Raw genomic sequence first — 23,664 nt, 5'->3', positions numbered from 1 at the left:
TACTTTTAATTAAAAGATAAATAAAGCCAAATTGTTTTGCAATGTTAAGAAAAAAATTGGTTTATGCTTATAAAAATGGATGAAGTTATCTAAATGATCCATTGAGTGCCCATTTTAATTACATAGATGGAAGGATTACAAGAGGACAGTATTTTATGTCTACCCGCTGCTTACTGTGAGGTCAGTTCTTCAAATTTTTATTACTAGAATCTTACATAAACCTTTTGAGTTAAATTTCATTTCCAAATATACAAAGGGAAGTTTGTGGGCCATGGTCGTCTTTATTCATTGTGCATTTTATTTTCTTTTCTGTTGTGTTTTTGTTTTGTTTTCTTTGCGTTGTGTTTTTGTTTCGTTTTATTTACCTTCAAGAGAATGTCTGTCTCTCTGCACTAGTGTATGTATAGACATACATACACGCCACATATATATCTATATACATATGGCTTTACGAATAAAGATTGTGTGACTACTTACATATAGATACCCTTAAATTTTTATCTGTTAAATTTAAAAATATCTCAGTTGTATCATAAATTGTGGTTGGTTTTGGGCAAACTTTTCTTTGAAAATACTTTCCTTTAAGGTAAGGCAAATGAAATAGCTTTTATGGTAAGGCGTTGTTTTTTTTTCCATCTCCGTTTTCTTTCCAGCGTGCAATGATGCGCTTCTCAGAGCTGGAGATGAAAGAGAGAGAAGGGGGCCACCCAACGACCAAAGACTCCGAGGTGTGCAAATTCAGCCCCACTGACTGGGAGAGGTTGAAAGGAAATCAGGACAAAAAGCCAAAGTCGGTCGCCCTGGAGGAGGCCATTGCCGACCAGAACGACAGTGAGAGATGTAAGTGAACCCAGGCGGCTTGCGTGGGACCATGTCGGTGGGAACGGGCCTATCTGCTCCCAGAGCTGAGGGAGGTGAGAGGAAGCGATTCGCTTACAATAGTTCACCGAGTTGGTGCTCTTGTCATCCATGGAGTGAAGGGCTCATTGTCCTTTTGAACATTGTAGCATCCCGGAATGAGGCGTCTGTGAAAGATTGTTTCCTGGGCCACATTTCCGTTTCCAGAGAAACACTGGCCCTGTAGTTAGTAACAGTGTAACACAGTATCGCCACGGCAGTGGGCAACATAGTTGGGGCAGGTGTATGTTCTATTCTGTAGCAAGTGTGCATGTGTTCTGTTTTGTTTTGTAGCAGTGGAATGCTACTTCCAGCCAGAGGCGGCTCCCCCATCCTCCCTAGGGAGTGTCTTTTTGGGAATGGAGAGTACTCGTGTTCTCCCTCCAGAGGAGGGGTTTTGTTAAAATGGGATGCAGGCTGATGAAGGCACCATAAATATGAGCAGAACTCTTTTCTGTGGCAGGTTTGTTTGCCATCATCAGGAGCTGACAACACAATCCACGGATGTGGTACACACAAGGGGGATGTGCCCACCAGACAAAGGGTGTGTTATGTTTTGGAGGCAAAATGTGGAGCGAAACCTAGGGCTTTCCTCCGGTCACACTCTTCAGTCCCCCTAGCTGGTCCCCCGCTGTGATTGACTTTGGGATTTGCCCAGGAGATTTCCTGGGCTGATAAGATGCATGCGCAGCAAGTGGAGGTCTTTCTTCTCATTTCCTAAATGTACATGCTTGAGGCCTGAAGCCTGCTCCAGACCTCAGAAAGCTCGTGAGTGGTGGTGAATTAGGGTGTTGGGTGAACGTCAAGGAGAGTGGGCACAGAAATCCTCCTGCAACGGTACAGTCAGGGGTGGGGGTACATTTGAGGCCTCTGTGCCGTTGGGCATCACAGGCCCAGCGTTCCCATGCACGCTTAGTTCAACGGTGTCTGATGGAGCCTGGGAGAATTTGTGGTCTGGGAGAGTGTGCTTCTCGAGTCCCCATCCTCCACCCCCAGCTCATCCTTGGGGTCAGACAAAGGCCTATGGCCAGGGTTCTGGGCGAGCCACACCAGCACCAGTTTGTTCCCCATTAGTCCCGTAGAGGGGAGTTTCTGTTGCTAGTTGATGGCGGCCTTCCCCGAGTACCAAGGACTCCGGATGGGCCTGAAGTGAAGGTTTCTTTACTCCTCCCCCTCAGGGGATTGAAAGGTGGAAATAGAGCATCCGGCCTCTCTTGAGTAAAGCAGCCGAGAGCCTTCCCCCTTGCCCACGCTCACTGCGGACAGGCGGCCCTTCCCTTCTCAGCTGCCTCATAAGGCCAGCTCTTGGGGAAGTTTCTCCGAGAGACTGGCAGTCGTGGGCAAGGCTGAGTTAATGGGAAGGTGCTTCTCGGAGGAGGGGGGACTGCCTTCGAGGGAGAAGCCCTCTTTGTTCTGGGTGGATGGCCAGGGAAGCTGGAAGAAGGGAGCAGGAAGTTAGCCAGCCCCGAGTCTTCCTGCCCTTTCTCTGGTTTGCCAGTAACAAGCCAGACCCAGGGTGGCCGCTGCCCTTCACGTCTCCATGACCTCACCCCACCTTTCTTCTCAGAGAAATTTGTGGCCTTCCCTGTCTTTCCTGCTGAACCTAGAGATGAGAACTCGGGGTGGCCGCTGGGGAGCAGGGCCCGAGCCCCAGATGATTCAGAAAGGCCTCCCCACCCTGTTCCCTTCCCTGGAGCCCGCAGAACAGGGCCCGGTGAGCCATAAATCTCCACCGAGGGCAGACGGGTTGGGGAAGGTGAGGGGCTCAGTTTTATACATTGGGGCAACGAAGGAGCTGGGTCACCATCCTCAGTCTTCTGGGGACTTGGGGCTTGTGGTTGGTCAAGAGGAGTAACCTAGAGATCCATTCTCCTTGCTGCCACCTCCTCATCCAGGCGACAGCAGGTGCTGGATGCATTCAGCTGCAAATTAATGGCCTTCTTGTCCTTTTGGCCCTCGTATCTTGAGCCCATGTGGGCTCAGGCCCTGCTCCGCATTGGTTCCCTTCTCCAGTTTTCTTCTCACGGGTGTCACTGTGGCCAAGGGCCAAGCTGGGAGCACGTGGGAGCTGAGGTGGGGATTTGGGGCGGGCAGGGGTCTTAGAGGGTACAGGACGCCTTCCCTCTTCTGAGGCAGCCCTGTACCCCTGGAGGCACCAGGAGCGTCTAAGATGCTGGGTGCTTCTTGCATGGCCCAGGTGTGGGTCTGTCTTGTTGGGAGGGGCTTGGTTAAGAAAAGTGAACTAACATGGAAACACGAGGGTCAGGATTGTCATTTATTCTTTATGATAGTAGGGGTGCTTGAGGGGGCTCCTAACTCATTTGGAATTTCCAACTTGGGCATTCCGTCATAGCAACCATCAGTGGCATTTCAAAGATGGGAAGGGACAAGGAAGCATTGATCCCTTCCTTCTTGAACTAGGGTGACTGGGGCCGACCCAGGACCTGCTCAGTGGCGGTGCCTGGGCAGGAATTGGAGAAAGCTCAGTCAAAGGGCTTCACAAAGCTTCTTCGTTGTGGCAGAGCACCTGGGTGTTTTGAAACTACTTTGAGTCTGGAATAGAGATTCCCGCTGTCTCTTCTGTGGAGGGTGTAAGTTTTAACAAGGTTAGCCTTTGCTGGGGGTGCTATGGTTATCTGCAGAGGAGGGAATTTCAATCGTGGGGAACCCTCCAGCCTCTCTGTCCTCTCCCAGCTTGTTTAGAGCTCCCTGGGCATGGCTCAACAGTTGTGAGGGTGCTTTGTTGCCGCAGTGACTTGTTGCCATGGCACTGCTTCTGTGATAGAGTGCTATGGCACAACCATGATGAATTATGGGATGTATGTGCTGTGAGTCATAAGGCCATAGAGTAGATGCTGAACCAGGAACCACTCAGCCATGTTCACGTCTGCTTAGCGCAAGTGACCGGGACACGTGGCTTCCTGTTTATGAAAGGATTGAAAGTAGTAGCAGTGGTGGAGTCTGATGGTTAAGACCCCCGTGTATCTATTTCTCTCTCCATCTCCTTTGACCCGAAGGCTAATTCTGTGAGTTGTGGTTGGAATAGCCTCCTTGAGAAGCTCCAAGTCAGGTGTGTCACATGGAGTCTCTGCCTCATAGCTGGTAGCCATGTGTATCTTGGGCAGGTAGGGTAGGTGTTCTTCAGGATTGCTACAGGCCTGAGTAAGGTCACCCTAGCATAAGGTCTTGGGGGCTTTCATTGAGGGGAGTTGTCGTCTTTACTCTGAGAGCCTCAAGGTTAGGGGACAGGATGGATGGACCCAGTTGGGGAAAAGATCCTCATGCATAATGGGGAGCACGGTATCTAAACTATGTGTGTTGGGTGGGTGATTTCAGTGAACCCCAACTTCAGCAATGAAGGATTGCTGGTAATAGTTCAGGATGAGGAAGCACAGACGTCACACCAAGGGGTCCCTGGGGGCAAGGCAGGAGGGGATCATCCAGAAGGTAGGCACAGGAGCGCCACGCCCAGCTGAGTGGGAGGACCGGCGCACGTGCCACGCACTCCCTGTCCTGGTGGGTGAAGGGGCGCCCTCCGCCCCCAGGCAGCTGTTCCTGGATGGGAGGCCTGGAGGAGACAGCGAGGAAGGGCTCATCTTGTGAGGATGCTCTTGTTCAGTGAGAAGCAGGGAGACGAGGTCCCTGGTCCGTCACTGCCTGCTGGCACCTGTGAAATAGGTCATCACAAGTCTTCCAGGGGGGGTGCTATGGGCAGGAGATGCCGGCCGTCGTGGCAAAAGGCTGGGTAGATGAGAGATCAACTAATTTCACTGTTAGGAAGGATGCTTGCCGTGAGGGCGTAAAACTTCAGTGGAAAACCTTCTCCCCGAGCAAGACGCTTCTTTAGACAGATTGAGCCTGTGATGGACATAGGTGACTGTGAGACCTAGAGTTGACCTGGAACCTGTGGAAGTGAAATCTGAAACACTCAGGCTTGACAGATTCTTAATCTGACTGGGGGACATCTCAAGTGTGGGCAGAGGTGGCAGGGCGGAGCAGCTCATTGTGGGCGGGGCCCACGCTGGCTAAGCTGCTGCCTTAGTGTGACCCTGGAAGACCTTTGTTGACATTACCCAGTGATATCAACCTACCTGGTTTGAACCATCTTTCCTACCTAAAGCAGGAAGGAGGGGAATATACAAAAATTAACTTGAAAATCGCACGTGGTGGTTCTTAAGATAGCTCTTACAGTTTTACACTGATCCCTAGCCCCTCCCATGGGGCTTTCGGGGAAGACTGATTGGACCAGAGAAGTCAAAGGGTAGAAGGGCTCACATCTTAAAATTTCAGACGTAGTGAGGTTGAAATTCAAGCTGGGCTGGGAGTCTTGGCATCCTTTTGTTAAAGTCATTTCTCTGGCCTTTGCCGGGCTAGGTGTGTGCTTATGAAGCCCACCCCCGGGAGGCAACTTGCAATCATATTCCCCCTTTACAACTGAAGGGCGCCAGGTTGTAAATTGACGCTGTTACTGCCAGTGCGGTTAAGGGGGTCACGGAGCAGCCCGAGTGAGAGTTGCAGCCGCCCCCTTCGCTTGCCCAGCCGAACTGAGTCTGGTGGTTGTCTTGACTACCTCGCCCGTAAAGCACAGGCCAGAGGTTTGGGCGGGCCGCGGGGTTTCTCCTGCCACTGATCCTGCCACCAAGCTTTGTGTTAGGACACTGCCGTGACAGAAGATCCATGTAGTTGGGGCAATGCCACCATTTCTGTGCATGAGTAGACATGGCCCCCTCTGGCCTGCCTTGGGATGCCCCTGGAGAGGAGGTGAATGGGCTCCTTCCACCATTGAGAGCACAGGCTGGCCAAGGCCAGGGTGAAGCTCGCCCTGCCTGACGGTCGCTAGATGCTTGGAATGACCCAGAGGAGGCTGAGCAGGGGAGCAGCAGGGCTGGTGAGAAGTGGGGGTGATATCTGAAGTGGACTGGGGAAAGGAGGAGGATTGGGATCAGCATACGAGGAGGGTGTTTGATTGCATCTGGAAATGGACTTGGGCCGCTTAGCTCACTGTTACCGAAATACCAAACTCCTACCCCTGGTGAGTGTGGGGTCTTGGGGGAACACCTTGACAGCAGTGATGGATGTTGGTGTATTAGAAACAGTCTGACCAGCAAAGCAGTCGGTGAGCTGTTTCCTGGGCTGAAGCAAGAGTCAGGACAGATGTTGGGCTGAGATGATGTAAGGCAAGGCGGCACAGGCGGTGCTGGAGGGAGCGGTTTAGCGAGCCCTGGCCTGGTGTTGACAAGGCACCTCTGGCGGAGGGGCGGAGTCTTGTCTTTGTGGTGTCCTTACATGCTTGCATGTGAAGGAAGGCATGAAGGAGTGCCAGGTGGAGTGACTAGCATCCCCATGGGGATGCATGGTGTCAGCGAGGGTGTGAGAAAGAGGACAGAGGGACATGCATGAGTTCTTTGAACTTGCGCCTGACCCTGTGCGTGTGCCAGGAAACCTGTCCTTTGGCTTTGCGAGGCTCCTCATCCCAGTGCCCTTGGTTTCCCAGCTTCCCTGCTTCCCAATACTCGCCTGTCCCTCTTTCTTCGTCATCTCCCCTGTTGATAAGTGAACATTGGCGTTAGCCCGTGTGTAGGTGACATTTTGGAGATATTTGGTCTTTTGATTCTGTCAGCCTTCCTTTTATTTCAAGATCATGACCTCTGCAGATGTTTTCAGAGAGATCTTTAGGGTTGGATCTTGCTGTGGGGGATCACCCGTCCTCTGGCAAAGGGCCCTGGAGGGGACCTGAGCGCCATCGAAGTTGATCAACTGTGGCAAGCGGGGAGTTCTTTCATGATGTACTTAAAAAAAAAAAAATTTAGTGTTGATGCCTCAGCTCCTTGACTTTCCCCTGTCCCAACTATGAAAAGGTGGAAAGCGAGAGTCGTGGGTGTACCGGACACCTCACTCTCCGCTTCGCTTGCTGATGGTCTTTCGGTTGCCCTTCCTTTGGGGCGTTCTGTTCCTGAGGGTTTTGTGCTTCCGATGTGTGAAGCCCCCAGTCTCCAAAGAAGGGTCTGTTCATAGCAGCTTACCTTGGACATGGAGGTCCCGCCTGCTGCTCCCCAAATCCTGCCTTCTCCTGGGGACCTTTGGGCCTTCATCTGTGTGTTATTGTCTCCCCTCCCCCAGGCGAGGATAGTGCTGGAAACAAACAGGATCCCTTCGAAGCCCCGGAGGACAAAGATCTTCCTGTGGAGAACTACTTTGTGGACAGACAGCCCGCCAGTGAGCCGCCCGCTGACCAGGCGGCCACGGATATGCCACACGACCCCACCCTCCAGCTGGAGAAAAAGCGTAAAATCTCAGATGACAGCAAGCACGCTGACACCACTGTGGAAGAGCTGCCAGAGGACCCTCTGCTGAAAATCAAGCGAAAACGGGTCTCCAAAGGTGAGCTCGGTCGGCTTCGGCCAAAGGTGGACAGACAGGAGGCGGGCTGCCCACCCTAGCCGCAGGGCGCCCAGGGGACATCCCAGGGCGGAGCACTGGAGGTTACCATTCCCACCCTGGAGCCCTGGGGAAAGCCGCTCACACCTCCCCTCCCCCAAGCCAGATGCAGGAGCTCCAGCCCAAAGATGGCCAAAGACAAATAGGCCCCCTCCCCAAGGCTTGGTACCAGCAGAGACAGTGACCACACCCCTCCCCTCCCCCACCCCCATTAGTGATGCATAAGACAGTTTGTTCCCCCCTCCCCCAGGGGGCTTTTTCATTAATTTGTAGTTATTTCTCCATTAGATGACTGGCCTGAGAGGGAAATGACAAACAATTCCTCTAACCACTTAGAAGACCCACATTATAGTGAGCTGACCCACCTGAAGGTGTGCATTGAATTAACAGGGCTTCATCCCAAAAAGCAACGGCACTTGCTGCACCTTAGAGAACGGTGGGAGCAGCAGGTATCAGAGAGCAAACCTGGCCGGCAGGGCAGGAAGGAAGTGACCCAGGCAATTCAGCCTAGGGCTGTTACCCAGGGCACTAACATCTCCGAAGAGAAAGCCAGCAGGAAAGGAACGGAGGCTAGAGGCAACAGAAGCTGGTTGGAAGAGTCTCTCAAATCCAGTGACAATGAACAAGGTATGTGGAGGCCGCCCGTCCCTGCCCCACTCCCGGAGGGGGTCCCCCGCCCTCTGTGGGAACGGGCCCTTGAGGGGATCTGAGCGCCGAAGTTGACTGCCTAGGATGTGGTGGGGGCAGCTGTTGCCTGATGTCCGTCCAGCCTCCACACTCTATTCAGGAATGGACATTGAGGAGGGCCCCTGAGAGGAGGAGGCTTAGCTTCGCCCATGGCTGGGCAGGAAGGGAAGTCGGGGTGACCCCAGGGGCTTGCCAGAACCCTCATTCCAGCTTCAGGCTGTGTCCAGTCTTAGGTCCTGAGCACCCAGACCTCCAGTGGCTGGGGGTGAGAGAGCAGGAAGGGCTGGCTTCTGCCCCCTTGTCCCGGCCCTTTGAAGAAACTTGCCATTTGGCGTATTGTGGGTTAACCTATTTGCCGTTTGAATGTGGGATAATTAAAATATTAATGCTTTGAAAACATAATTGGTATATCTTTAAAAACTGAAGCCGCTCCAGTGATCAGTGCTAACAATGGGCTTTTCTTTCTGCACCGGCTACAACTGTGTAACGCCTGCTTCTTCTCCCCCTCCCTCCCGCCCGCCCGCCCCCCGCCACCCCCTCCGGATTTAGGCTTGCCTGTGTTCTCCGGCTCTCCGCCCATGAAGAGCCTTTTATCCACCAATGCAAGCGGCAAAAAGCAGACTCAGCCAAGCTGCACGCCAGCCTCAAGGCCGTCTGCCAAACGGCAAAAAATTGAAGAAAGCCAGAAGACAGATGTGCTGTGCACAGACGAAGAGGAGGATTGCCAGGCTGCCTGTCTGCTGCAGAAATACACCGGCAACAGCGAGAAACCATCCGGGAAGAGACTGTGCAAAACCAAGCATTTGATCCCTCAGGAGCCCAGGCGGGGCTTGTCGTTGACAGGGGACTACTACGCGGAGAATGCTGATGGCAAGGTACCGCTTGCTCCTCGCTTCCCCCGGGCCTGTGTGAGCACATCCCGCCTGCCTGCTACTCTGCTTCTGGGGACAAAGCTTTCCTTCTCCCGAGCTCCCCCCGCAAACGGCACTCCCTGTCCTAGGGGCGTGTCTCCTGGGTGGTGGTGGTGGTTTCAAACTACTAAGAATGAAGCCCCTTCCCCTCGCCCCCCTGGGCACCCCCCTCTCCCCCAAACAGAAGGAAAGGAAAAAGTGCCTTCCTGCACTCTGGCTCGTAACTCGGGGAGGAGGGCAAGAGGCGGGCGTTGGAAGACCGCCTTAAATGTGTGCGCTGCCTGGTTTTGTCACAGGGGACTGTCCGGAGATTCAGGAAGCGACCTGAGCCCGGTTCCCACTACGAACTGTCACCAGCCAAGCAGGACCAGAAGACCTTCGACCGGTTGCAACAATTGCTACCAGCTTCCCAGTCCTCGCAGCTGCCACGCTCAGGCTCCCCTCCAGAGACCTCCCAGTCGCGCCCGATGCCACCCGAAGCACGGAGACTGATTGTTAATAAGAACGCCGGTGAGACCCTCCTGCAGCGGGCTGCCAGGCTGGGCTACGAGGTGAGTGTCCCTGTGGGTGCCCTGGATTCAGAAACCACTGGTTGTTGCTCCTTGAGGATGGGGGGAGCACACTGGCTGGGGCAGGGGCAGGGGAGGGCTAGGGACTCAGAGCCCAGCCCCCTCCATATCAGGGGGCGGGGCTGGGTGCTCCAGCAGGATGTTTGTGTTCATCTCCACTCGCGCTCTCGTCTCTTTGGTGGCTTGTTCAATCGCGGTGTGGAAAGAAAGGCCTCTCTGATGTTCACTTCGTGTCCGGGCAGGTAGGCTGCTTCGGCATCCTCCAGTCTCGCTCACTTATCTCTGATATAAAATCTGACATAACCCAGGCCTTGGCGACTGGGGGAATTTTAATGAGCCCTTTTGGATTCTGATTAGCAAGGGGGAGAGAGGTTATTAGCTTTATTTCGGGTTGCTTGTGCAGAGCGGACGCCCCGTGGGGCAGCGGGTGGGAAATGTCTGTGCAGGGCAGGGTCGGGGAGAGGACAAACTTGAGCAGTCTCTTTCACAGAGGGCAAGGGAGCCTGAGGGCTAATGAGGGCCGGGGACTCGGGCTTTGCCCCAAACTCACTGCCCACCTCCTGTGTCCCCACCCAGCATGACCAATGACAGTGATAGCTTATATTGCTATAGCAATATCAGTGGAAAGATAGCTTATATCTTTCTAACCCGGATGATCCCTAGTAACTCATTTCACCCCTGCGACATCCTCGTGTGGTAGTAACTAGCGTTATCCTGCTTCCAGATGAGGAAACTGAGCCTTAGAGGAGGTCAGCGATACTTGTAGAGGTAGCCGTAGAGGTAGCCGTCTGGCAGTCTGGCTCCAAAGGCCAGCCCCCACACTCCCCCCACCCCCGCCCAAGCCTGGCTCACATTGGAATTGCCCTTTTTACAATCCGAACCCTCTGTGAGATGGATTGCTCTCTCTGCCCGGCGCAGCTCCCCCCACACTTGTCAGTTGAAATTGTGATGTAATAGCCCACAGGGCAGAGGCATTTTTTTATGCTGGCATCAGCCCTCTGGGAGTTGAATGGTGAAGATAAAATGCGGCTCAGCAGGCTGAGTGTGGAGGTGTGGAGCGCCGGCGGGGCAGGAGCCGAGAAGGCCCCAGGCTCTGCTGACGGCTCACAGGATTTGCCCAGCCAGCTCTGTGCCCCTGTCCATTGTGTCGGGAGCCCTTCCTGGTGTGACTGCCTCCACCCTGACCCCACCCCGAGGCCTGACGGTGCAAGTAGGACGTTTGGAAGAACTAGCGCCTTCTTTGTTTGGGGATGTTTTGGGGCGTTGTTCGTATCAACGTGTCTCTTCCGGAGGTCTCTGATTACCTGGAGAGGACTCTCTGAGGGTTCGGTGGTCAGTTCAGTTGCTTGCAGATGAAATCCAGGTGGCAAGCGTCGGTTTCCTGTGAGCTGAGAGCAGCAGCTCTGGAGGACAGGGGAGGTGTTGCACGTGGCGCTGAGCTAGATCCCGCGTGCCGAGTGTTCGCTCCTTACTAGTTGTGGTTGAGAAAATAGATTTGTGCTTCCAGCAAACACTGGAAATGAGAGGAGGGAGGGCAGGAGGGCAGCCCGCTCCACCTGCTTTGGAGGGCGGGGCTCCTGGCCTCACCTTTGATCTTGGCATTTCCACCTGTCTCCCTTTGGGACCAGAGACCCTTGTTGGGCCAGGGGCTGGCCCCCATTTTGGTTGTTCTCATAGAGTTGGTGGGTCTGAGGCCTGGACCCAGGAGCGCTCGATCTGTAATTTTTTAGGCTACCAGGCCTTTGATGGCACATGAAACCTTGGGAATGTTTATGGCAGGATAAGTGGTTTGTTTTCTTCTTCAGATGTAAATGTCAATATGTAAATTGCACCGGTCACCAGTTTTGATGCTGAACATTTTAACCACTAGATGAAAGCTTTCAACTTTCAATCCAAGTTTCTAGGATTTCTTTGGACAGAAATGAAAATGTTGGGATGGTGGCCCGGTCAAGAGATAAGGCAATTTAAACCTTTTAAAATTGCAAGACAGTGTGCTTAACCCGGTGCGGGTGTGGTTTTGATGCACAGGTTTGCAAGGCTTTTCCTGAAGTTAGTCTGTACCGTTGCTATTTTCTGCTTAGCTGAAGACACCCTGTGCAATAAAAAGGCTGTCCAAGCTTTATGTCGTGAATCTGCTTCTTGAGGTTTAGCAACACGTTCTGTCTTCAGATCTGCGTTAGACAGACACTTGTGTGGCCAGTGACACTGAAACCTTTCCCTCCCGGTAAAGAGGTTTCTGTTTCTTAGGCTAAAATACCAATGTGCCACATGCTTGTGCGTTTAGTGGTGATGGTTAAATTTTCTATGAATCGAATAAATCATGTTTTTAAAAAAGTTAATGAGGCATTTAATTAATTAACAATGTCGGGTTTATGGCCTTTATGGTTACATTTTGCGGTTAATGGCATTCGGCTTATAGCCGCTTAACAGAGAACTGTCCAACAAAAACAGTGTGATTTGGTTTGGGAACGGGTGGGCTGCCCTTCAAACACTCCCATTTCTAGTGTAGAAAATAAACCAAGAAAGGTACTGGGTAGACAGGCTTACCTGGCCTCTTAACCATTCTCTCTAACTCTTGGGGACAGTGGTTGCCATCTGTTCAGAGGCCATCGCCCTCCCAGCTAAGAAAGTTGGTTGGCCCACTTGACCCCAACAGAGAGGGCCTGCGGGGTGGCCCGTCACAGCTGGATTGCATCTCTGGCTGGATTGCATCCCTCTAGCTGGGGCTCTCATGGGCCTTTTGAATCTTCCTAGCTGCCCAAGTACCAAAAGACCTGAGTTACGGGTCTAGTACTTCATGTTGATTGAACTTGGCGTTTAACCTCTCTGGGCCTCAATTTCCCCAAGTGTCGCATGAGAACAGTACCACCGTCCCTTCCTGATATCTCCTAGGGTGCTGTGGGGTAATGGAAGGTATTCATTTGAGGAAATGAGAAGGGCTAAGTAAATAGCAATATCAACACGGATGAGTTAGGACAGCCCACAGCAGAAAGTCCGACCTGGCTGTCCGGTCACTTCTGCCTTTGCTGCCATCCTCCAGGAAAAGAGAGTTGACTTACCCATCAGTTTTGATGTCCTTTCATTTCTAGGTACCCTCGAATCGGCCCTAGTGGCGATGGAGGTTTCCAGGTGAAGGCCATAATTGTCAGAGCAAATAAACCCTGGGTTGATAGGACATGAGGCAGGCCACCGGGACCCGGGTAAATTGATCTGTGCACAGCAGTCGGTGGCGCTCAGACCTGATCCCAGAGCCACGTGACTGGGCCTCTCCCCGGCTGGGGCACACAACTCATTAGCTTGCAGCCGTCCACTCGAGTCTGGCTAGTGAGGGCCTGCTAAAAGAGCAGCAGCTTCATGCGGTATCCTGGATACCAGGGCTCAGGGCAGGTGGCCTGGGAGCCCAGAGGATTGTGGGCTTTCTGGCAGGTTCGGATCTGAACGAAGAAATGAGTTTGTGGGCATGCCTTCTAAACCTCCTGGTTTTCACAGGGAGCTGCTGCAGTGACCGGAAGCAACTGGGCCCTGATGGCCAGGTTTACCAGCATGCCACATTGGGTTCCCAGGTTGAGCATATGGAACATTCTAGTTAGCTCCCAAGTGAATGGTCACTTGATGTGTCCCCTGAAGGGCATTAAAGGTTTTTTAGAACCCACCTCACATCTATAGGTGGCATGAATGACCCCTGTTTGAGGTTGAACGGATGAGTTATTTAAGAGTTGTCACAGGGGGGCCTGCCCCGACCCCGTCCAGCTCCCCCTTAGCAAGTGTACCATGTGCTGGGCCGCACGTGGGCTCTGCCTGCCCCCGGCTCTCCGAACCTGACAGCGCTCTGCTGGGCATGACTTGTAGGAAAACAGTCTAACGTGTTTTCTGGTGGCAAATGCTGTTCTATGTGTTTGAAAACGTTCTTAATCAAGGTAATAAAACATTGAATAAATTACTGCTCTGCTTACTGGGAGCGGCTCATATTAATATTTTAACACGCCAAAGAAGTAAGATTAATAACAGTGATTCTAATGCAAACTGTTGACACAGAACACCTTCTGAGAAGGGGGAAGGGCGAACTTATTTTATTTAGTTCTGGAAATGTGTAGGTTGCAGTATGTGGTATATCAGATCCCTGTCATTAACTTAAGTAAATATGAAAACATTCTATTGATTCAGCTCCGAGTGGGGTGGAGAGGGAGGCCAGTGGCGTAGTGGTTAAGTTCTTGCAGTCTGCTTCGGCGGCCTGGGGTTCCAGGGTTCGGATCCTGGGTGTAGACCTTACACACCACTCAGCAAGCCATGCTGCGGTGGCATCTCACATGAAATAGAGGAAGATTGGCACAGATGTTAGCTCAGGGCCAATCTTCTTCATCAAAAAAAAAAAAAAAGATGGGGTTAATCAAAGCATTGTGTGTCATTTCTGGATGGTGTGTGTGGTGCATAGAGAGAGCCCCTTTTGCTCGACTTCACATACAAACAGCAGCATTTGTGGCCCAGGCTCTGATTTGGGGTCTGAGGACCTGACTAACCTGGGCCTCCCTCTCTAAGTGGAAGAATGTTCTCCTTATGATTTAATTTCTCTTACGAATCTGTCATCCATACTTTTATCTAAATCGTGTTCTTCTCCACTACCATCTATTGACGGGACCCATCGAGGGAGCATGCCCTGTACTTGTCAGTGCCTCATCTCAGATATTAGCAGCCAGGACACCTCTGTACTGGCTGGCCACGCCAGGCCCTGGCCTGAGGGCTCCTACAGCTGTCTGATTGCGTCCTCCCAGCAGCCCTAGGGAGCCTCTTAGTCTCCCGTTTCACAGAGGAGGAAATGGAGGCTTGGGAAAGTGCAAGGGTAACCTGCCCAGGGCCAGGCCGTGGGGCAGCAGAGCCCTAGACGTCACCGCCTGCCTGCACCGTAGTGGGCTTTGCAACCCAAGGGTCTATGCCTTTGAACGTGGGCACTGCCAAGCTATGGGGAGTCACCCTTACAAAGCCCGTTGTGTGGTGGTCTGATGGCGTCCCCTCCCCTCCCCACAGGAGGTAGTCTTGTACTGCCTGGAGAACAAGATCTGTGACGTGAACCATCGAGATAATGCGGGTTACTGTGCCCTGCATGAGGCCTGTGCTCGAGGCTGGCTCAACATCGTAGGACATCTGCTGGAGTATGGCGCTGATGTTAACTGCAGTGCCCAGGATGGAACCAGGTCAGTGGCCGGTCCTGCTCTCGGCTTGGCCCTACTGGGGCACAGGCGGTGCTTCTCAGGGTATGGAGGGAACCGTTGAGGGAGAGGTGGAGAGTGACATGTAAGCACATTGATGGTGGAGTCTCTAGAATGGGATTGAGCAGACCTTTCTGGCAAATTTAGATAGAGCTTTAAAAGGTTGTAATGCTCCCATGGATAAAAGTCTCTGAAAATATTGAGCCTGCGTGAGTAGTCAAGGGTGTGGCCTTAGAAGAGTCTGGAGTCTTCATCAGCATCTATTAAAGCACAGTGTTTAAAATCTATGTGAGTTAAAAGTCCCAGGAGTACAGACAGAGGGCCAAGGGCCTCTGGCTCAGTAGGACCTGCCGTATCCACCCACATCCCCGGGCCCGGCACCCACCCTGTCCTTGACCTCGGTTCATTGGTCAGAGGCCCAGGTCTGAGTCAACCCAAGGATCTTTTGGGTTGTGTGGGGGTGCTACCGGGAGGTGGGGCTCTAGGGCTTTCCTGACAGTCATACAATTAGCAAAACTGCAGTGTATATGGCGTTTCGTGGGTTCCAAACAGCATTGCCTCAAGAGGGGGCTGCCGCGGGCTTCCGACTCAGCGGACACGGGCGGGAGGCGTCTGGGCCCCCTCAGAACTTGGCCCGGGTCTCTGCTTCTGCCCAGAGGGTGGATCGTGGGTCTCCGGACAGCGGGCATCTGACTTTGAGGAGAGGCTCTGCTTGACGCCTCGTTTCTTTTAAGAATGGAGTAGGCTGTTTTAATGGTATAACAATTGCATATTGTCCTGGCTTCCATGATAATGGGATTTTTTCCCCCCATAAATTATCTCACGGTTTGTCACTACTTTAGTTCCTTGAAAACGGGTTCATTTTGGCTCGAGGTCCTCCTTAGGCCCTGGATTAAGATAGATTTACATTTGAGAATTAGGCCTGAAAGAGCCCCTTCACCTGCCCCATAAAGGGTTAAGTGTAGAGATAACAACACAGTAGTTTGTTGCTTGACTTTGGGCCAGTTGTGGTGCCTCAGTTTCCCTGTTTGGAGTGGCAGTGACAGTACACACCTCCTTGGTGACGTATTGCACCTGGGCAGCTTGGCACCCACATAGCCACTCTCATTGGAGGCAAGCGTTGCGTGCCCAAGTTTAATCCCGTTGCGCGTCTCCCCCAGGCCTCTCCATGACGCCGTCGAGAACGATCACTTGGAGATTGTGCGCTTGCTCCTCTCCTATGGTGCTGACCCCACTTTGGCTACATACTCAGGAAGAACTATTATGAAAATGACCCACAGTGAACTCATGGAAAAGTTCTTAACAGGTACGACGAAGTGCAAGAAATGGTCTTATTCAAAGCTCTAGAAGGTGACTTCACAGGTCCAGTCAAAGAATGCCACTTGCTCCTTTGGCCCACTCTTGTTTACCTCGAGTTACACTTACTGGGGAAAGCAGCATAAAGTTAGTCTGTCAAAGAAGAGAGCCACAGTTCGAAGAAGAGATGCGTGCCATGGTGTCACGTGGGTGGGCTGGTGTGGTCCGTGCATCGGGAAGGCAGGCGAGCAGGTGTGTGGGCTCGGGTCAGATAGGGCAGAGAATAGGGTATGGGAGAGGCACGCACAGGGAGTGACATGCCAGCCCCCCCTTGACTCTGCCAGCCTTTGAGTCTCCCCAGCGGGTTTTATCGTTTCTCTCTCTCCCTCTGCAGACTACTTAAACGACCTCCAGGGTCGCAGTGATGACGACGCCAATGGCGCTTGGGAGTTCTACGGCAGCTCCGTGTGCGGTGAGCAGCACTGTTCTCTTTAGTTCCGGGGGACGTGAATGAGTTACAGAACGTTTCTCTCTCATGTGGGTGAGGGGCTGGGGGGCGGGGGGTGGGTGCTGTAAGCAGGGTTCGGTTGGGAAAGAATCTTTAAAGAGTCCCCTTTTGGACACCAGCTGAAATTGTGCTCTCCCTTACTGACTCCTTTCTCTCTCGCTTGCTTTCCATTAGAACCACCTAATGAAAGTGGCTGTGATGTCCTTGCAAACCCCCCGGGACCAGAGGACCAGGATGATGATGACGAGGCCTACAGCGATGTGTTTGAATTTGAATTCTCAAAAAGCCCCCTCTTGCCATGTTACAACGTCCAAGTGTCCGTCACTCAGGGGTGAGCCTGGCTAGTGTGTGGCTGAGAACTAGCCCGGCTGCTCTCAGGGTCGGGGGGTAGAAACCCCTGTAAGCAGGTGACGGTGGGTGGGTGAGGACATTCCTGTGTCCATGAACTTCACGTAACGCAGTCGATCTTCTCCAGAAAAGGTGTCCTTGGGGCCGGGGTGGGGGCACAGCATGGTATAACCGCCCTCATGAGAACACACCCCCAGAGCCCAAAGGACATTGAAGTCAGTGACTGGAATTTCATGCAAGAAGCCTTCAGTCACTAAATTCTTTGGGAAGGGGTCCTCCTTAGGAGCCTCCCCAACAGGCCACCGTAGGCACCTTCTAAGGCATTTGAGGTTTACTGGACTATACTCATATACCCCCTTCTCATGTAAGATTAGGAAAAGCCTTATGTGGTACCTGGAGTCTGTGTGTCATCAGACATGGTTAGATCCAGTCTTGCCCCCAGGATTGGGCCACCATGCCCTGGTGACCAATCTCTTGGGGTGTATGTGTCAGGAGACTGTTCTCATGTATGTGGACAAAGGTGCTTAAAGAGTAACGTCCTCCTTGGGCTCTGAGGCTATAAACACATACGCTGTTCCGTTACAGTGACATTTTATGAGTGATAGAAATCAAAGTGGGGCAGGGTGGATGTGGAGAATGTAACATGCTCCTGAAAGCGTTGAGGGATGGGGGTGGAGCTGTGTGACAGGAGAGGAGAACCAGCCAGAGGTTTTAGTGCTCTGTTTGTGAGGGTCGGAGGAGAGGGGAGATCAAAGAGGCATTGATGGTCACTCTCAGGCTGGGATACAGACTGGCTTCCCCCAGTCACTAGCAGGGCACTCACGTGGAGAGTGGGGACCCGAGTTATGAGCAGGTCTTTACCTGTCGGTTTCCATGAGGCCCGGCAGCACTGAGGCGACCTGTGACGAGGCTCCTTCAGAGGTGCTGTTTCTGCTTCCCTCTGAGTCGGTTGGTGTTTCCTAGATGGTCTCTTAACGGATCCACATGGGTCCAGAGTTCCCACCGCTAGCGGTAGGGCTTCTCTTCTAGATACGATGAGAAATGGGGGAGGGCAGTGGTGTCACAGCACAAGTCCCCAGCCCTCCAAGCGCTAGGGCCCTGAGCACCTCACAGTGGTAGTTAACGGTTGGGAGCGCTTTTAATTTTGCCAGGAACTCGAACCACTTTCCTTTCTCTTTTGCAGGCCCCGAAACTGGCTGTTGCTGTCGGACGTGCTTAAGAAGTTGAAAATGTCCTCGCGCATATTCCGCTGCAATTTCCCAAATGTGGAAATTGTCAACATCACAGAGGCGGAGTTCTACCGGCAGGTTTCAGCAAGTCTCTTGTTCTCTTGCTCCAAAGACCTGGAAGCCTTCAATCCTGAAAGCAATGAGCTCGTACATTTGGTGGAGTTCACTAACGAGCTCCAGACTCTGCTGGGCTCATCGGTGGAATGGCTACACCCCAATGACATGGTCTCAGACGACTACTGGTGAGCTCGCCAGGCCCTCCGTGTACAGTGTGTTATAGTGTTAATCCTTGTGCATATGTGTCATAATACGACTATTTCTGTAAAGAAAGGACACTATTACATATGAAATATCTCTTCTTTATATAAGAGAAATGACTCCAGTCGGAAGGACTTAGAAACATGTTTTTTTCTTTTTAAACTTTAAGTCAGTTTTTATGAAGCTGTTATAATGTTTCTTTACTTTTCACACATGCTTTGGGATATGTTTGTTTTTACTTGGAACATTTGTTTCTTTTCTTTTCTTTTTTAAGGAAAAAAAATGAGGAAAAGGAGCTCCACGCTTTGACTTAATTTCATACAAAGCTCTGATGACAGAGGCCGTAACTGTTGCGTGTGGTCAGAACCGTGTGGTTGGTTTCGGGGGGCAAATTTGGTGATGGCACTTGGCGTTGTTGTAACATTATGTTTTGTTTACAGAGTACCTGCTCGGGCCAGGTCAATGCTATTGGATATAATCCAGTAGTGTGTAATATAAATTCAAACCATATCCACACACAACAACTAATTGTATGAAACTTTTATATCCTAATTTAAAAGCTGTGAAATTAGTTTTCACGCGTCAAACCGGATTGTTTATATGTTTAAACATTTTATGCTCTTATTTAAAGAAGACTTTGAGCTATTTTTTTCTGTACCCTGTAAAATATTGAAAACTAACATAATATGTTGAGGTTGCTTGAAAATGTACATAAAACTAAAATTTTCTGAATTGTGTGTTTATGTTTGAAATCTGTGTTTTAACTTTGTAAGTAAATTCTCTGCCTTTGTATTTATATTTTACAAAAATTTTCTTAAAAGGCAATAAACCTGTTGAGGAAAGGAGAAAATTGAAGTACTTTGTGTCCTATGTATTCCTGAAGTGTTGTTGTCTTGGATTTTTTTGAAGTGACGTTGATGGTCAGTTCCTTCTAGATGACTTCAGGGCAATGAGTAGTGTCTATAAATCAAAGCAGACTAGAGTATTTCAGGGGAGTTATACTCAGAATATGATGTCTTTCAGATCCTTCTCTTCCCCACCTCCTTTGATACCCTAGTAGGCTTTTCGTCCCACATCCTTTCATGTCCTTCCTTCATCGCAGAGGCTGGAAAGCTGAGAACTACTAGACTCCCTTGCAGCTAGGTTTCTGAATGCCTGTTTGGTTTGGAAGGCAGAGCGAGGTAGAGGTGTCTTCCTTCTCTAGTGGCTGCTGCTAAGAAAGGTCAGGGAGACATGCCAGCCAGTTGGAGTGACTAGACCAGCCTTTCAAGATCAGGTCTACAGCTTTGTCATGCCTGGATGACAACCTTGGCAGATTGTTCTTGAGCCCAGTGGTTCCAGTGTCATCCCTGACTCACGTTCCTCTGGTCCTCCCGAAGATTTTATGAGCTTCTGATTCCTTGTATGAAGGCTGTTTGTGCTCAGGATGCCCTGGGTGCTTTCCAGTCGTGCACTGAAGCCTGAGAATGCCAAGGCAGAGCAGGTGGAAGGGGGCTCTGGGGTCAAGGAGAAGCCATGGAGCTAATGTATTTAAGGTGAAGTCCTGAAGTATGTGTGGGAAGAGGCCAGCCAGCTCTGTGGCCTGGCAGGCGGTAAAAGCAAGGTGTAGTTGGGAACTGGGAAACCCAGCACGGTCCGATAACCTGTGTGTGGAATGAGAGAGAAAGCCCTTGTTGGGGAAGACTTAGAAAAAGCCCTGGAGGGGAAGACTTGAAGTACCAAATGAAACTCCTGGAGACAAAAGGCAGCCAAGAAGTCTTTTTGATCTGTTAATTTTTCTGCTGATTAAAAAAAAAACACTTTCACTGTAAAAAAAGAAAAAATTCCAAGCGTTTCAGAAATACAGGTTCTTGTCATCCCATGCCAAGCCTCCCTTCCTCCCCCACTCCAGAGCTAAAACCACTGTTAATAGTCTGCTAAATGTTTGTCTTTTAGGAAGTCGCCTCAAACATCAGGTGGGAACAAGAGAGAAAAAAGCAAATAGCAAGAGCAGTAAAAGAGACCCGCAGGAATGACGTAAGCAAAAGAGGACTGGTGAGCCTGGACTGCTGTAGGCCGGGGGCTCCCGAGAGCCCAAATTAAAGCAAAGCAGAACTCCAGGGCATTCTGCTCTTTGTGTTTGTATTTGTTTGGAGGCAACGGGAGGGCCCCAGGCCAACTGAGGTTCTATCCTGGATGAAGGTCATTCTGTTAATTAAGCCAAGAAAACAGATGGGAGCCCCAGGTTTAAGTGGTGTGGGAGAAGGAATGAACTTGCTTTAGGAGACATTTGACGTTGTGGTTCATGCAGTTGGAGGAGCTGTTAGGTTAGGTGGAAAGAATGTTTATTGCAAGAACCATCAGGGTGTTTGAAAACATGGGTGAAGAAGAATGAAAGGACTGACCTGGAGTATGGATGAGAGATGACCATGGTGGTAGAAGCACCCCGCCGTGGGAAGAGAGGGGAGCACAGGTGTAGACCATATCACACCGGGTGTAGAGGAGCTCTCCAGGTGAAGAGAGTGTAGATGAGGTCACCCCAGCTGTAGTGGCACCAGAGGTGCAGATTCACTCATATGCTCACTGGGGCTGGAGGGCAGAAGTGGTTCATCCAACTTCGGGAGGTGCCCTTAAAGCTCAAGAGCACGCCCTCTGTCCTTTCCTCCCTCTCCTGGCTAGAATGTGCCTGTGACAGCTGGATCCAGAGCAGCCACCCGGGGCAGTGAAGTGTGGAAGTCAAGCACTCAAAACAAGGCATTTGGAGGAGCTGCATTCCTGAGGACCTGGTGGAACAGAGACACCAGCCCTACCCTGCCTGTCTTTTGTGTATGAGAAAAATAAACCGTTATGTTGAAGCCACTGGTATTCTGAGTTTTTCTACTACTCCAGTCAAATCTAATCTTAATATGCTTACCATCTGCGTGCACTTGGGCGCATTGCTCTTTGAGCTTTGTTCTCCTCTTTTGTCAAATTGGCCTGATAGTTACGATAGCAAAAGACTGAAAACACCCAAACCTTCATCTGCCAGGCCCTGGTGGAATTAACAGTGGTACACAGTGGGTACCGTGCAACTGCAAGGAATTGAGGACTAGCTCTCCAAATTGCTTTACTGTGTTCTTCACAGGATATGTTAAATGAAAAAATAATGTGAAGAAAAGTGTGTGTGGCTTCCTACTATTTAAGAAGAGGATGGGGAGTCGAGCATCTACACATATCGGCTTTATGTAAAAAATGAAAGAATATTATCTGTTTAAAAATGGTTACCTCTGGGGAAGGAATGGAAGCTATGCTTCTCTGAATTTTTTGGTGTAGATTTGACTTTAGAGTTTACATAATTATAAACCAAAAAGCAAATTGAAACAAATAAACCTAACTATGTATCCAGTTGGCAGCACGACCACACAGAAAGGAACTATTTCGAGTGACTTAAAAACAATAAATTGATTATATGATAACCTTGTAGATGTACCCCAAGGACAGAAAAGTATGAAGCCATTTTAAACTATTTTCAGTAATCCTGTAGTATCAGCATTGTTATGCTGAAACTGATCCGTTTGTGTTGTTGAGATAAAGCAAAAATACTTGATATTGTTGAGGATTGGGATTTTCAGCATGGGAGAAAGGAGATACAAATGGAGGATTGGTGAGGTTAAATAGAAATTATGTAGTCCTGATCTTGAATGAGAAGTATCACTATGAACTCAGGATGAATTCTGTCTTTAAAAATGTTGTTTCCTAGCTCAGTCGACTGAAAGGGCCTAGAAACTGACTAATAGAAGCAAGCACCACTACCTCCCAGACTGTGGTTTCTAACTACCTTTTCTTACTAAAGAGAATTGAGGTTCCTTTGAGAAATGGTTGATTCTAGTTTGGCAAGGGAGAGGCTTGGAAGGGAGTATGGAAATACACAATAAGCTGGTGGGGCTGTATCAGAAGGACTCAGCAGCCAACTTGAAGGAGCCCCCACTGGATAAATATGGGCCACTTTGAGCACCAATGAGTATAACTGCAATGAATATAAATAAACATTAAATATGTTCAAGTCCATGAGTTTGTAATGGTCTACAAGACAACAAACTCACTGATAACCCTTTGGAGGGATGTTGGGGGGAAACTGGCAAATAAAAGGAAAGAATCAAGCTTTTCCCCTGCCTTTCCTGTATCGAGGAAACGTTTCGCTTTGCAATAGCATTCCAGCCAATATAAGAAGAAATTATAGAATGTTACCAGTTTACAACCCTTAATGAAATAGTGGATCGAGGCAATGAATGATCATTGATGAATGCCAACATTCCCCCAAATAGTGAGAAAACAAAAAAACCCAAGCAGGCATTATGAGCCTCCTCAGGGGCAAACACTTCACCTCCTATGAAGGAGTCTTGTGGAAACATTGAACCTGAAACTGATCAAACCTCAAGGGCAGTGCTGCTCAGTAGAAATATAATGTGAGCCACATGTGTAATTTAGAATTTTCTAGTAGCTACATTTTAAGAAGTGCAAAAGTTGAAATTAACTTTTGTATTTTATTTTAACTCAATATATCCAAAGTATTACCATTTCAACTTGCAATCAGTATAAAAATTCTTAATGAGATATTTGAGTTTTGTTTTTTGGTACTAAGACTTAAAAAGTCCAATGTGGGATTTGGCCCCATGGCCTAGTTGTTAAGCTTGGCACACTCCGCTTTGGTGGCCTGGGTTCCGTCCCTGGGCATGGACCTACACCACTCGTCAGGGGCCATGGTGTGGCAGCAGCTCACATACAAAATAGAGGAAGATTGGCCCTGATGTTAGCTCAGGACCAATCTTCCTCAAGGAAAAAAGAAACCAAAAAACCCCCAGTGTCTAGTTTACACTTGCAGCACTTTTCAATTTGGACTGGCCACATTTCAAGCACTCAATAGCCACATGTGGCTGCCATACTGGACAGTGCAGGTCTAGATCTATTTACAATTTACAGGAAATATAGGGGACAGAGGAACATGTTAAGACACTATGGGTATGTATGTAGCCAAAGCTGGACTGTTTGAGGCTCTATAAGGCAGAGGACTCAGTTTCTTCAAATAAATTGTAAGGGGGAAAAACAGATGGAGGGGGAGCCTATAGAGTAAAAGAGACTTAGAAATGCCAAGACTTGCAAAATATGGATCTCAGAGTCTGATTTGAACAGACAAATTGAAAAACCAAATAGTGAAACTAGGGAAATAGGAACACTGAACATTTTTTTGGTAGAGTCCTTATCTTTTAGCGATATGTGCTGAAATGTTCATGGATGAAATGATAAGATATGTCGTATTTGCATCAAAGTCATCCAGGAGGCAGGGGAAGGAGGTATACACCA

The 23,664-nt window shown here is 50.2% G+C and overlaps 1 protein-coding gene across 18 annotated transcripts in view; it reads left to right on the top strand.

Moving 5' to 3' along the window:
* BCOR (BCL6 corepressor) overlaps window positions 1–21,183 on the top strand; it is a 115,562-nt gene extending 94,379 nt beyond the window's left edge. For 7 of the 18 annotated variants that reach the window (XM_070606205.1, XM_070606204.1, XM_070606206.1 and 4 more), the window contains exons 5-17: window positions 127–180; window positions 654–840; window positions 7,018–7,278; window positions 7,624–7,962; window positions 8,572–8,897; window positions 9,230–9,484; window positions 14,525–14,691; window positions 15,867–16,012; window positions 16,397–16,474; window positions 16,685–16,841; window positions 18,042–18,329; window positions 20,281–20,361; window positions 21,004–21,183. In XM_070606205.1, coding sequence (XP_070462306.1) covers window positions 127–180; window positions 654–840; window positions 7,018–7,278; window positions 7,624–7,962; window positions 8,572–8,897; window positions 9,230–9,484; window positions 14,525–14,691; window positions 15,867–16,012; window positions 16,397–16,474; window positions 16,685–16,841; window positions 18,042–18,329; window positions 20,281–20,329 — 2,307 coding nt within the window. In that variant the 3' untranslated portion in view covers window positions 20,330–20,361; window positions 21,004–21,183. Of the gene's footprint in view, window positions 1–126; window positions 181–653; window positions 841–7,017; window positions 7,279–7,623; window positions 7,963–8,571; window positions 8,898–9,229; window positions 9,485–14,524; window positions 14,692–15,866; window positions 16,013–16,396; window positions 16,475–16,684; window positions 16,842–18,041; window positions 18,473–18,619; window positions 19,201–20,280; window positions 20,362–21,003 lie in introns of those variants that run through there. The other 11 variants (XM_070606215.1, XM_070606216.1, XM_070606218.1 and 8 more) reach the window with 9 other exon arrangements.
* Window positions 21,184–23,664: the final 2,481 nt, after the last annotated feature.

This window comes from Equus przewalskii, chromosome X (genome assembly GCF_037783145.1).
Source record: "Equus przewalskii isolate Varuska chromosome X, EquPr2, whole genome shotgun sequence".
Lineage (NCBI taxonomy): Eukaryota > Metazoa > Chordata > Mammalia > Perissodactyla > Equidae > Equus > Equus przewalskii.
Note: the sequence above shows the minus strand (reverse complement) of the source record. Positions and strands in the feature narration are given on the sequence as shown.